Raw genomic sequence first — 14,725 nt, forward strand, 5'->3', positions numbered from 1 at the left:
CTCTGTTTAAGATATGTGTGAGATGGAATGCAGTGAGCTCCTGTTGCTTGAGCATTCTCTAGAACTCTTATGTAGAACCCCCAAACCTAATGATTTCTCTGCTGCTGAAACAGTAAAGGCCTCATCCATCAAATGGGAGAGCTATTTAGTGGGAGAGCTATTGATTTGACACCCCCCCGCCCCCCCCCCCCCCCCCCCCCCCCCCACAACCCACACGCAAACACACACGCACACAGGTCTGTTCTTTGTCACAGGACTCAGAGGGACTGCTCAACCCTCCTTCATGTCAGAACTCCGACAGGTAAAGTAGGCTCTTATCTCACAGAATACTGGTCTCTTTATTTCTGTGTCATGGGCTGCTTGCTGGTAATTAGGGTGTTACTCTCTGCTGAGCAGCGTTCGCTAAACAGTTGCATTAAAAGTACACTAAATAGAATAGTACACGACACAAAACTTAAATGCTTGTACTGATACTTAAATTCTCCTTAAATTTGTGAGCAGTTTGACTTTATTTTTGAGCACGGTCTGTAAACTGTACCAATACAGTACTGTCTGGCACAATTTAATTTTTTTTTTTTGGACAGTTTATAATGCATATTTATGTGTTTATGTGTTGTGTTATCCGCCACTTAGAGATTAACTGAAAGAGAGAGCTAAACTTCTCATAAAGGCTGATTTAATAACTGTGGCTTTTAAAAAAAAATGTCACTTGTGTATTGAATATAAGTCACATTTTAGGGGAGCAGTGAGGACTCTAAAGCTCATTACTTCATATAAACAAGAGGAAATTTGAATGAAAAAAGAAGGACTGTTACAACTTTCCTGATTTTGATTGTACTGAGTGAATTTTTCTGAAGTTTTCTGAATTTTTTTTTTGGGTTGTTAGACAGCGAACTGGAGGTCATGAGTTGGGCTAACCCTTTCCTAAATGAATCATTACTGGCTTTGTTGAAGTGTTTGGTGAAAACACGTAGTAGAATTTACAAACAAACGGAAATCTCAAACTGATACCTGTAAGGCAAAGCAAGGCACGAAGTCAGGCTTTGTTCAAAAGCTGTCACTATGTGTTTTTCATGCCCGTGAGTTGCTAGGCATGATGGGAATGTATGATCTGCAGTGCCTCTCTCCTGGAGCAGAGAGAAGATGTGTATGTTTGTATATTGTAGTTTGTGTGTCTGTGTGTGTGTGTACGCATGTGTGTGCGCGTGCATGTGTGTTTGTGGATGTGTTAATGTTTGTGTGTGTTTGTGTATGTGTGTTTGTGTGTGTCTGTCTGTCCACAGTCCACAATGTTGATTGCAGACATGAACAAAGAGAAAAAAGCTCTTCTTATTTATTTCTCAGACAGACTCAATATCTTTTCTTTTCTCGGCCGAAAGGTGAAATATTGATCTTTTTACTATCTAGAAACAACTTAGGAAGAAAATAAGTGAAACTGTCAACTTTATCTTAAGGAATTAGGATACAGATAATTGTAGACCACTTCTTTTTCTCTCTTCATTTCATCCTGACTGTTGTAAGGGAGGTGATGTTGGGAGTAAACCTCATGCAAATATATTTAACTGCTTTCTGTTTTTTTGTGACTTTCTTAAGGAAAATATGTAATATGTTGCTGAAACAAACTAGCTTTCCTAGAAAAAAACCAAAGAAATACAGAAAATGAAAAAGACAGACATTATCAAGCACCTGTATGTCATCACCAGATAAACAGCTGTATATGGATGATTTGGAACTATGAAAATCGAGTTGTTGCTTCCTTCAAAGGTACACAGACCAAAAAATCATATAATTTCCTTTAACATTCAGCTTTATAGGATGACGGGAGACTTGTCAAGGACAGTGCTGTCTAGGCAGTGTTTGGGAAAACACAAGGTTAATATGAGTGACAGGTGATACTCGTTCATTTTCAGTCTTTGTGCTGTTCTTGTGTGTTCAGTGACACCTCCTCAGATGAATTTTTCATCACAGTGGAGATGGTGGGGGTCTGCTCCATGATCCTACAGGACACCAAGGCAATTGCTCTCCCGCATCCAATCCACACGTCAAGCCTGTCATCGGTTGGTGCTAATGACTCTGAATGCGAAGGAAGGGATTGGCTGTCGGTTTGACTGATAGGTCAATGTGGGAAATGGGAGGGTCCCTGAGGCTCTAGGTCCATTATCTCCTCAAATGATATTAGAGCTGTCTGATTGGATGTCCTCTCAGTGCCTCTTAATGACCACAGTGCTCTTGGACTGAAAGTGTTTTCTGTGTCTCTGAGTGCAGATGTTTTTTTTTTTTTTTCGATGCAGACTGTTTTGTGGAGCACGTGATATATGACTGAGCGTTATTATGGCTTTGTTTCAAACTCTGTTTGGTAATTATAGGTTAGAACTGACTGTATGGCCTATTTTGTTTCTTTGCAGTCTATCCGGGAGGTGACGGGATACGTGCTGGTTGCCCTGAACCAGTTTGACTACCTGCCTCTGGAGAACCTGCGCATCATCCGTGGCAACAAGCTGTACGAGGGTCGTTACGCTCTGGCCATCTTCCTCAACTATCGCAGAGACGGATACTTCGGCCTAAGGCAACTGGGCCTCAAGAACCTCACAGGTACTCTTACTGCAGACAGGCACTGTGTGTGACTCTAACTGCACACAGATACTATGTGTGACTGTAGACAGGTACTGTGAGTGTCTGTGATTGTAGAGAAGTAGTTTGTGTGGTGTGACTGTAGACAGTTTCTGTGTATGTCTGTGAATGTAGACAGGCACTGTGTGTGACTGTAGACAGGTACTGTGTGTGACTGTAGACAGGTACTGTGAGTGTCTGTGACTGTAGAGAAGTAGTTTGTGTGGTGTGACTGTAGACAGTTTCTGTGTATGTCTGTGAATGTAGACAGGTACTGTGTGTGACTGTAGACAGGTACTGTGTGTGACTGTGACTGTAGACAGGTATAGTTTAAATCTGTGACTGTACACAGGTACTGTGTATGTAACTGTGACTGTAAACAGATACTATGTGTGTTTGTTTGGGGATGTGTGCATGTGTCTATGTTTCTGTTATTGTGGACAGATGCTGTGTGTGTGTGTGTGTGTGTGTGTGTGTGTCTACACTCTACACAGACAATGGTGTGTCTGTGACTGTGGAGAGGTGCTGTGTGTGTCTCTGAATTGTCTGATTAGATTTCAGAGTTCATATCCTAAGTAAAATAGCTATTCAGAGGTTTCCATCCGTACCCTAGTTGTCCTTTGGTCTTTAGAATTTTCTTCCCTTGATATTCAACACAGAATCTTCCCAATTCCTTAGGGGGCTTACACCAGTTAGCTTGGCCAATAACCTCATTAATTTTGCCTCTGTTTAGGACAGCAAAACAAATATAGTGTCCTTGATCCACTGGCGTTGTACTGAAACTGAGAACTTTGCTTTGACCTAACTTGAACCTTAACATCAACCAAAGTAATACATTTCAAATCACAGAGTTTAAGAGCTGGTTTCCTTAGGATTAATTTCAAGAAGCATTGAGCTCAATTCCATTTTAAATGGAGATGTTCCATTCACAATGTTGTTTCATTCTTGACTCAGCTTATTTCTTGTCAAAGAAACCAAGTTGTATCCAGAGAATAAGAGAACAACTCTGCATATAGTACAAAAGACTTAATCTGAACCTCTGGTCAAAAATGCCTCTGCAAGCATTCACACACACACACACACACACACACACACACACACACACACACACACACACACACACACACACACAAATACATTTTACTCTCATTCACTGTAATTCTTATTTACAAAAATGGCCTTCCATTTTAGGCATGTGATATCTTTAGAAAGCTATTTAAACATAATTGTGAATGTGGTTGTGGACTGACCATGACAGCAAAGCCCAATATGTGGTTGTGCATGATCTATCCATCTAATTATGTCTGCCTAATTCCTAAATAAATAAATAATGTAATATGATATGTCAATGTGTGTTTCTCCAGTCTTCTGATGTATTGCCTTCAAAAGTTTTGTGTTGATATGTTTTAAAATATTTCTAACCCTGTACTTGTGTATTCAGAGGAAGACTCTGGTCTAGCACTTATAGTATGTGAAACCAACCCCCCCCCTCCAAAAAAAAATACTTGTAGATCATGTGCAATAATAGCCCCTTGACTGGATCCGCACTAATAAACCTCTAACGTTGTGCCAAGATTCAGCCATGACCATCATAAACAGAGAAAGCCTCCATCACATAAGCCTGTGTGTGTGTGTGTGTGTGTGTGTGTGTGCGCGTGTGTGGTTTGCATGTTAACATTCAGGATTCAATTGTAGTATGCCTACATGAAAAAAAAACAACAACTTTGAAGTGTTGAGTCATTGAATCTCTGTGTATTTTGCTTAACTATATCAGATTATTCCACTGAGTCCTTCTCTTCATTTTACACCAAAGTGACACAATCGACAAGACTCATTTGTTTATTTGATTTTTTTTTCTCTCATAAAGACGACTGATATATACATTGACATTAAAAGCAAAGACATAGAGAAAGATCCTCTGGCTCTCTCCTCTTTGGGGGATTCTTTGGCAAAGATTGAGCTCTACGGATTGATGGCCTGGGGTCTTTCATACCCCGTAGTGTCCACCGGGACAAAAAGAGAAAGAGAGCCAGGGGCAATGTGATTCATTCTACCTCTCAGTCCCCTCCTCTCTGCCCCCTCCTCTCTGCCCACGAGCGGGGACTTGTCCAGGCACAGCCCACAGGGGAGAGAAAGGTTAGGAGCAGGTGAGGGAGAGAAGGCAAACAGGTATCTACATGCCCAAAGGGCATCTGCAAAAGCAGAGGTTAAGAGGAGTGACTGGATTTTAGATCTGATTCACAACTGTCTATGTAATTTACAGATGTGTCCAAAACACTCTGAGGTAAATGTAGATTTCTTTGACATCCTTAACTTTTTAAACATTCAAAGAATGGTTTCCAAACGGGTCCCTATCTGTCAGACTGTGCATTCCAGATTATAATTCAGTTAAATAACATCTGAAAAGGACATTTTGCTTAATAAAGCTGCCTGTTTAAACAGAGAACCTTACTCTGTGTAAGCACACAGTGTCAGTGTTTCCTAACCCTTGTAGATGACCGTTTGCTGTAAGAGCTTTAGCTTGTGTTTTTTTTTTCTCTTTTGTGTTTGACTGCTGTTTTTGAAGACTCCAATCAATCTGTGCTTTTCTCTATGTTGCTAAGAGATTTGAGAATTCCATCTCCAAAGAAAAAACATCAATCAGAAATTTTCTCATAATGTGTAGTTGTGCATTAGTCATTACAGACCAAGGACAAAACACTGAAACCGGTCATAAAGAGTAATCATCAAAGTCTTGCTACTAAAGTGCCGACTTTGTCTTAGCTGTGGTTATAGAGAATGTTCTCAGTTTGCTTATACAGAATGGGTTCACTGTGAGTAGACAGTAGACAGCAATCTGTGATAAGTATCTCCAAATATGAAATTCACAGCCAAACTCTCATAGGCAGGGAGAATAATAAGGTAGATATTATGAAGCTGGTCACTGGGAATCTGTAATAAAACAGTCACATAGGACAGACTGTTCTTTATCCACCTGGAAATCAAGACAGCCTCATGGTATAAATATCTCTGTTGTGATTTTCTTTTCTTTTTTTTCCATGAACAATATGAATACAGATTCTGGACAAAGTTTGCAGGATATAATTTCAGTGTCTGCCTGTTTACCTTCTGGCATCAAATTTCCTAAACTAATCAAAAAACAAACAAGGATCATCTTCTAAAACTGAAGGATAGAAGTGTCTCTTCTCTGTTGCTTTATTGAAGGAGTCTGGGAGACACGTCAGACTGATGGTTAATGGGGCTTTTGATGACGCTCTCCCTATGGGTTCTCTTCATATTCCCATTGCTCACCAGATTTGCTGCATGATCAGCGGGCTCTCTAAGCAGCTTATAAAACGATGAAAACCATAACTTCCAATGGCAATTGTCCTTCATTAGATCAAATATTCGCCTTTGCAGGATAACTCTTCTAGAGGGATGAAGTGACCTCAGTTTTACCCTTTTGCTCATGGTCTAAAGCATTATTCTTGAGGAAATTTGCCACACTGCTCTTTTATCATGAAGGCTCTAAGTCCATGCTGCAGGAGGACTTTAGGACAGAGCTTTTCATGTGTACAGAACAGAGTATGTTCCTCAACAGAATCGACTACAATCAGATAAAAAGACATTTTCTTCTTAATGAGAGATTTCACACTTTCATGAGAGATCAAGATCTCACACCCCGCAAATTTCCAAAAGAATATAAATGTATAATACAATAAGGTGCAATAGAAAGAAAGAAAGAAAGAAAAAAAACCCCCTAAAGATCTCTACCCCACTTTTTGCTCTTCAGTGTTCATGATTTACAGCACAATATGCTTGTGCACAGATTTCCATTTAAATTGTGTGTGTGTGTGTGTGTGTGTGTGTGTGAGAGAGAGAGAGAGATGTTGTTTAGAATAAACATGTTTTCCTGATTCATAGTATGATTTTAGGAGTTAAAATAAAGTGTCTGATCATGTGCATCAACTTCAACCTTTATTGCTGGACAATATGAAGCAAATGCAATATGTTTTCATTCATTATACCACCACTGTGATCTATTATAATAATCATATGACGTAAAGTTACTGATGATGTCACTAAACTTGGTTGTTATCCTGATGTACCAGTAATCATAACAATACTCTGAACCACTGATGTGCTATAACCTTACAGATGGAACACAGCTGACAGATCCATATACTGAAGCAGTTCTGTCTGTGTTATAATTTGACATGGGCAGACACGAGCTGCTTTAATGACAGTTTTGACAACATTATGAAATCATATCATTATTGTTGTAAGACGAAGACTGATCTACACTACAGTTGACTGGTTGTCGTATTTCATAACCTTGAAATGTATGAAGCTGTTATGACTGATTTAATCTCTAACTAAGATAAGGCACAGTGTCCGCTATTGCTTTTTAATTTTTTTTTGTTACTATTATTAATGTTCATTTGTCTCCACAGTAGGTGCTTAAAACTCATTACTAACCCTTTGCAGCACAGGTCAATGTGAAGCCATAGCAGCCTTTCAAAATGAGAATTCCACTGCGGACACAAAGGTTACTACGCCATTCCAGTTGACATTTCAAAGCGCTCCAAAGTGGGCAATTCATATTCCTTTCATAGTTAAACAGTTGTCCCCCCCCCACCACCATCATTACTAAAAGTCATCTTATGCTAATGTAACCATTTTTTCCCAAGCGCTTGTAAACACCCCAATTTGCTGATAAAGGAGCCAAATACAGAGGTTGGTCAATTTGCAGCACTTTCTTTGAAATCCAGTGCTGTGACAAATACATTTTTGGTTGTGGTTTTCAAATTGTCTTGAGAGGCTACAAAACCATTTTGAAAACATTTCCATAAACCAGTTTAACAATATAAAGAAAAAAAAATTGGACACCTTGGAAAAAACTGGGAACTTAAGAAGCCAAGGTAGACACTCGAGGCAGGGCAGGAGGCTGTGGGCACTATGACGATGGCACCGGGATGCAGCAAGCGTCTCTGCGGTGACTGTTTCCACTATTCCTGTGGCAACTGGATCTGTGTCCCCACAGCAACTAGATCCAAAGCTGGGGCACCATTAGAGAGACCCTGCTCCTGGGAAGGGGAGACTCCTGCAAAGACTCTTCTCCCGGGCCAGTCAGGTGGCAGAGTCTTCACTGAAGAAAAGGGCAGGTCAGCTTATGTTCTGGCTGATGACAGTCAGGTCTTGAACATCTCTGGTTTGGAGAGGATAATTGTCTCCAACTCGAGATGTCGGAGGTGGTAGAGGTGCATAGAGTCTTGTGTACCAAGGGTCACAAGGACTGAAGCCACAGAAAGAAAGCCATCTTTCTGGATTCGCAACAGACTTAACTTAGATGGTGCCTGAGATTGGAGTGGAATCAGACACTTGAGTGAAGCCAATTACAAGGTACACAGCTGTTAACTGGACGAACCCTCCACAATATGCAAAGATGAATTGTTGTGCATCATCTTTTATCAAGGTTAATTGTGGTGTGAAATTGCCTGTTCCAAAGCTCGTTCCTGCATTCGGAAAGGAGATGCACAGCTCAGAATGACAATATGTAATGCTTTTATCATGCAATGGAATTAAAGTTGCTGTCCAACATACATCGTAGCTGTTTTAACAGAGTGAAGAGTCGATCCCTTTGTTACTGTTCATGGTTCCTGGGTTTGATCCAGTCTTGGTGGCCCCAGGGCGGCCATAACTTCTACACTGGCATGTGCACAGTTGGTGTCAGTGTTTCGTTAGCTGATTATTATAAGATGGCTTAACAGTTCATCGTCTCTCCACCATGGAAATTCTCGCTAGCCTTTGAAGGTAATCGGTCATATCTTGGTCTTGGTCTTGGTCACGTGAAAACTCAGTCGAGTGAAGACGCTGACCTTTATGTTTGTTGATTGTTGCCAGGCAATTGCAAATCTTCTCACAAACGGTGGGATGCCAGCATTCTGAGTGAAGCAGTGCCATTGTACCATACATAATGGTGTTGAATCTATTAGGAATTTAGACTATTAGGAATCAGAAACCCCTGAGATCCTTGATATCCTTAAGTATGTTTTTATGGATTACCCTGTACAGTTCAGAGCAGAGGTTTTCATTTTGGTTTACTTCCAGAGCCTGGGAACAGCCATGATCCATGACCTTGGGTGACAGTCTCGATGAGGTGCTTTCCCTGATTTTAGTACCCTTCAAAACTCCAGCCTTTTTGCCTTGGATTGAACAGTTCAGATGTTTTTATTCTTAACTTACTTCATTAAACAGTCCAGTTACTGCATGCTCCACACAGAAAGTCTCCCATTTTCTTTTTATGGTTCTGTTCTCAGTGGTGCTAAGTGGAGAAGAATGAAGAACTCAATCATTTAACGTGTCTACAAAGTGAAGCGTGATGCAGTAGATGAACATGCTGAGTGGCTGGGATGAAAGAAGACAGTGGGGTGATTAGGACCGAGTGTGGTGCTCTGTGTATGAGTGGTCATTTATTCATTGTGTTGTACATTTAGTTTTATGCTGGGCGCTGGTCTTTCTGCTGATCTGGCTGTGTTTCAATAATGATCTCCTGTGGGAATTCATAAAGCAATGTAGTGGATCGATAAAAAATGAATAATAAACTGAATGAAGACGTTCGGATTCTGTGTATCTGATATGGTTTTAAGGGCATGTACCACTCAGGATACATGGTTTGAGCTGAGCGATATGAGACAGTTTTTCCAGAATCAGTGGGGTTTTTGGCTCCAATTCCAGATAGTGCTTTTGGTACACAGGGCAATGTACTTTAAATGTGAGCATGAAACTCTCTTTCTTAATCAAATGTCACAATTAAAACTCAAAGGAGTACCTAAAGATGGCAAATTATAAATCCTGTTTGCCTTACAGCAAGAGAATATGGTGATTGATTGAAAGGAAAATGCCAATAATGCAAATAAAACAATGAGAGAGAGAAAAAGAGGGGAGTGGGGCAGAGGGAAGAGAGTGGATGAGGTTCCATCAATAATTAATCCATTACAATCCAGTGCAATCATTACAAACTATTTTAAAATGTTGAAAACATTTCCTTTTTTTTCTTAATGCAGTTTTGCTTTTCAAAAATGAACAAACAGTTAAATAAATAATTTTTCTCAAGCAAGGAAACTGTAAATGAGGAAATTAAAAAAAAAGTAGAAGAAGAAAAGAAAAACAACAGCCACAACAACAAGAACAACAACAAAAAGTTTGTATTTTAAGTTTCCAAACTTTTTCTTGCAGGAAGAACACACCAGATCCATATGACAGATGGCTTCTGATGGCTAAACATCTTCATCAGCTCATTGTGTTCGCTCTTAACTAAGATATGTCAGCTATCAAACTATTCTTTGATATTCCTACAATCAGAGAATGTTTGGGTTATATTTGTAAATCACGTAACTGTATGTCAGTGGTGATTCACAAAACAATTGAAACAGCTGCTTGTAAATTATATTACACCAACACAGTCATAGTATTCACAGAAAAAGTAATATAATTATGATAGTTAGGCAGTTTGAATCCTCAAGAAGATACAGGACTTCATTAAAGCCCTATATGATTAAGGTTTCAGACTCAGAGGAGATCTGTCACAGCAGAAGAATAGGACAGTGCTCTTAACTCTACTCCACAGGCATACGAGAATCAGGGTGTAGTAGCATCACAAAGTCTTAAGGCAGAGTTGTTCTTGCCTATGCTGCCATTGGCCATTGGATAAGCACAGACACAAAATCTTTGGCTTGGGGCTCTTTTCACAGACCCTACTGAGAGTATGGTTCACACTGGGGTTATGTGTACAATGGTGGTTTGCTACCTTAGCCAAGAGACTCTAATAGGGATAGGGATTGGATAAAATTAAGGATAGGGATAGAAGGGATAGAGCTAAGGATAGGGACAGGGACAGGGAAACAGATAGAAATAGGGATAGGGAAAGGAGTGGGGACACAAATAGGGATACACATGTAAGGATAATGATAGGGAGAGTAATAGGGATATTGATGGGGATAGGAATAAGGAAAGGTTAAGGATAAGGAAGAGTGATCTGATGTGGATCAGGATGGTATAGGGTTGTAATAGGGATAGAGGTTGGTTTGGTATGGGAATCTGGCATGGACAGGACTGTACAGGGATGGGAATTAGAAAGGGATAGGTATAGGGCTAGGGCTTTGATTAGATTGGGGGTAGGGATCTGATATGGATTAGGATGGATCTGTGATATGGATCTGGGATAGATGCGGGATAGGAATAGGAATCTGATAGGAATATGGATAGAGGTTGGATAGGCATAGGAATGTGACATGGATAGGAATCCAAAGGGGATAGAGATCAGCTAGGAAATAGAGATCAAGTAGAAATAGGTTTAGGGATCTGATAGGGAGAGGAATTTGACAAAGATAGTGATCAACCCAACTTTGAGACTTTGGATGGGCTTTTTTCTGTCTTATCATCTGTTTTGTTAGTGTGACCTTTGTTGTTTTTGCTCATGGTTATTAGACAGGAATTTAAAAATCTGTTTGGGAGAAGAGATTATTCAGATAATTCCTCATTCTCTCATAATAATGTCTAATGGCCATGCTACACCTTGAAAATTGTAATGTTTTTGAAAGTTTGCCAAGATTTATTCGCGACTGAACTGATGTTAAATGGAGGTTTAGTGTACAATCCTTACTTACCTTGATAGTAAGTCTTGTAAGTAGTAAGTAAGTACTGATAATAATGTTCTCTAGACATACATTTCAGATCAGCAGGCTAATAATATAAACCTACAAACATGCAAAACATAAAATTCTTCGCGATTTAAACCCTTTTCATTCCCTGCATTTGTTAGCAATTAATAATCTTGTCACATCTTATAATTAAATCTAGTATCATGTTAATTCCCCTCATATCACTAAGGCAGGCGCAGAATCAGCGACATGCTGTACTTTCACATCTCCTTTTTTTCTTTTCCAGCCAGGCATACCATTTCTCTGCACAGAAACAACCGTATTAGCCTTCTGTGTTTCTAATGCCATTTTTTTTACTCGCCACCATTATCAAATTTATTCCTCTCCTGTTTAACCTGATTTTATTTAGTGTCACCTTTAAAAATGATCAGGAAGGGGCTGAGGGAGACAAAAAAAAAAGAAAGAAAGAAACACATGAATCCATTATCCATTAAGGACAGCGGTGACTTTACAAATTGAGCAATGGAGCCGTCCAATATGCATTGTTTACTGATGACGCAGGTTGAAACGTGTTATCTGCGGCACGATTTTGATCTTGTTAAGTAATTGAAGGCTCCCAGGCTTTTGCCTGACCATGCTTATGTGTTGGAATTGCAGCTGAACTTCATTCTTCAATGCCACCTCCATCTTATCCGCTGAAACAGGCTTCTCTACCAAACACACACACACACACACACACACACACTCACACACACACACACACACACACACACACACACACACACACACACACACACACACACACACACACACACACACACATTTATCTACAAAGTAGAATTTGATGCTGCTGCAGGTACAAAGAAAATATGAAAGAGAGATCATTCTATTCTGCTTCTCTCACTCCTTCCAGAACTTCTATCAATGAGTTATTACCTCTGATAGATTATGTTGGTTTTGGGAAAATCCATAACACTGTGGTGTGTCACATTTTTTCATCGTAAGTCATTATGAAAGAGCAGCATTCTCAGATGGACTGCAATTTTTGCAGAGGTCTGAAACACAACTTTAGTTACCTGGGAGGATGCAGAAGGAAAAGAGGTGAGAGTAAAATCTGCCATGCCACATCTAACATTTGTTCCATGAACAAGGAGGCAGGTGGAAAATGTTATTATTCCTGTAAGAAAGATTCAATTTGTAATTGGTTGAACGTTAGGCAATTAGAATTTATAAAAAAAAAAAAAAAAAAGTAAACAAATAAGGAGCATGAACAATAATGTTCTGTAAACACATTACAAATATACCCATGTTTTCAGTGCTTACACCGAAACTAATTGAGAAGACACTGAGATTTCTCCAGTGCTGTGTCTAATGTCTATTGATAACACCACTGTGTCTTAAGGCCAAAGGCCATTGTCAGTCTGCCAAAATATAGTATGTTTAAAGATGAACCTGTAAATAACCCATCAGCTGTACAATACAAGAAGAGGATCATGATGATAGCACATTTTGTAGTTCACATAAGGTGCTGTGGACAAGGTTGTATTACAAACCTATGAATGGTTAAGATTTCTGTCAGTAGCAGCTTGGCTGTTCATAACTTACATACAGTATACCTTTCATATACCTTTATAAGCTACCTTTCATAATATTTTGATGTGCATTTCAAATGTTTATGTGATTAGTTGTGAAAATTGAAATATGATTATGGGATGCTGCACTAGTCAGCTCACCAGTTTTTTTCTGTTCCATGCTTGAGTAGAGATGTAAGTGGCACTCTTCAGTTGCACTGACACTGTCTAGAAAGTGTTTGTTTCCAGCAGTTTCCATGTCTCCTTTCAGATTTTTTTTTTCCACACTCTCTCAGTGGGCTTTTATTGAGGATTATGGCTGATGCAGATGTTCTATTCAGCCCCACACATAAATACACAGAACTCCATTTCCATTTAAATGAGTTTACTCATGTTTTCAGTCTTTAGTGTTAAGGACAGTAATGCCATTCTTTTGTTACAGACTTTATTTTGACCTTGTGAGGGTTTTATAATGAAACGTGAGTAGAATATACCATATGCTTGCCAAGATATTGGGGCCTCTGAAACTATCATTTATGAATGTGTTGGGAATTTAAAACCTGGCACAACTGGTTTCATCATCTCTTCCTCACTGTTGCTCACTGTGTAAAATGAGAATGACTTGAGAGGCAACAAAGTGGAAAACATCTGCATATCAAAATCATTACTTTTTTGGGAAACACTCTGGATAAACACCTTGGTTTCACCCAGCAAACAATTAATATATATGAAAGCATATAAGATTTTTGATACACTGTAAGCACCGAGTAATTCTTTACTAAAGTGCACGCCAACATCTGCTCGTAACATGAAGTGTGTGCTATCATCTATTGCCTCAAGTGTTTCCGTCCTTGGGTTGTTGATGTAAAAATTGTTGAATGCTAGCAGTGGTGCATAGCTTACAGCCTTTAAAACAAATCTAGTATAAGACCCTTGAGAGCTGCTTTCACTACTAGTAAAGAATACTGATAAGGAATAGTTCACAAAGTCCTCAACTTTCTTGACTGGGCCAGATTTTGAGAATGGAAAAGTATTAAATGAAAGCACTTTGATTTTTCATCTGTACCTCTTTCTTCTCTTTTACTCCTAATGACAGACACAACAGACAGGTGGTATCAGCCCCTGATGGTGCTCTAACAACACATTGACATTCAGGAAGGGGAAGCCCTGTTCTCACGGCATACATTCTTCTCATTTATTTAAGTGAATTAAATCTGACTGCTCCTATACCCAGGAGAAGTGTGTCTCTTTCTCCATTCATGCGTTTTTAAGCCATATTTTAGTGACAAAAGGTCTCCCAGAGGGGAATTTTAATCAGAGCCCTAAGCATTGAGTATAGTGATAAATTAGTGCTTAAGTTTTCAGTTTAAGCAAAAAGAATAAAGAGTGGGGGTAAAGCATTTTTAAATAGGTATCTGAAACACCCACCAGAAACACCCTTTAATTTCCAGTGCAGTGCATCCTGTACAGGGTTCCAATAACCTTGACGTTGTTGTGAGACAAACAGCTGTATCTATCTACATCTATCTAGTATTTCATTTCCATTCTCAGTCATCCGTTCTTGCTAAAGCATTATCATTGTTTATCTAAGCTATAGGTCACAGTGTGAGACAGTGATTTCAGAACAGACTTTTATTGTACACCATTTATGTGCAATTTTGTAACTGTTAACTCCTAACCACTGAAGCATTTTTCTTTGTGCTGCCTTTACAGTTTCACACTGGTACCAATGCTCATCCAACTCATCCAATATCAGCAGTCTATCCTAGAAATTTATTGGCTCTCTGGAGCGTGCTGTTTTGAGACATATACTGTAGCTGGACAGAAGAGACAAGTATTGGATAGACTGACTCCATTGTTGTTTTAATGTAAATACAGAGGGTCTAGAATACCTCTAGAATA

General features: G+C 39.4%; 1 protein-coding gene across 1 annotated transcript in view; it reads left to right on the forward strand.

Moving 5' to 3' along the window:
- Window positions 1-14,725, forward strand: part of LOC115816093 (receptor tyrosine-protein kinase erbB-4-like) — a 68,588-nt gene that overhangs the window by 8,705 nt on the left and 45,158 nt on the right. The window contains exon 2 of the mRNA XM_030779062.1: window positions 2,406-2,592. Coding sequence (XP_030634922.1) covers window positions 2,406-2,592 — 187 coding nt within the window. The remainder of the gene's footprint in view (window positions 1-2,405; window positions 2,593-14,725) is intronic.

The sequence above is a fragment of the Chanos chanos genome, chromosome 7, assembly GCF_902362185.1.
Source record: "Chanos chanos chromosome 7, fChaCha1.1, whole genome shotgun sequence".
Lineage (NCBI taxonomy): Eukaryota > Metazoa > Chordata > Actinopteri > Gonorynchiformes > Chanidae > Chanos > Chanos chanos.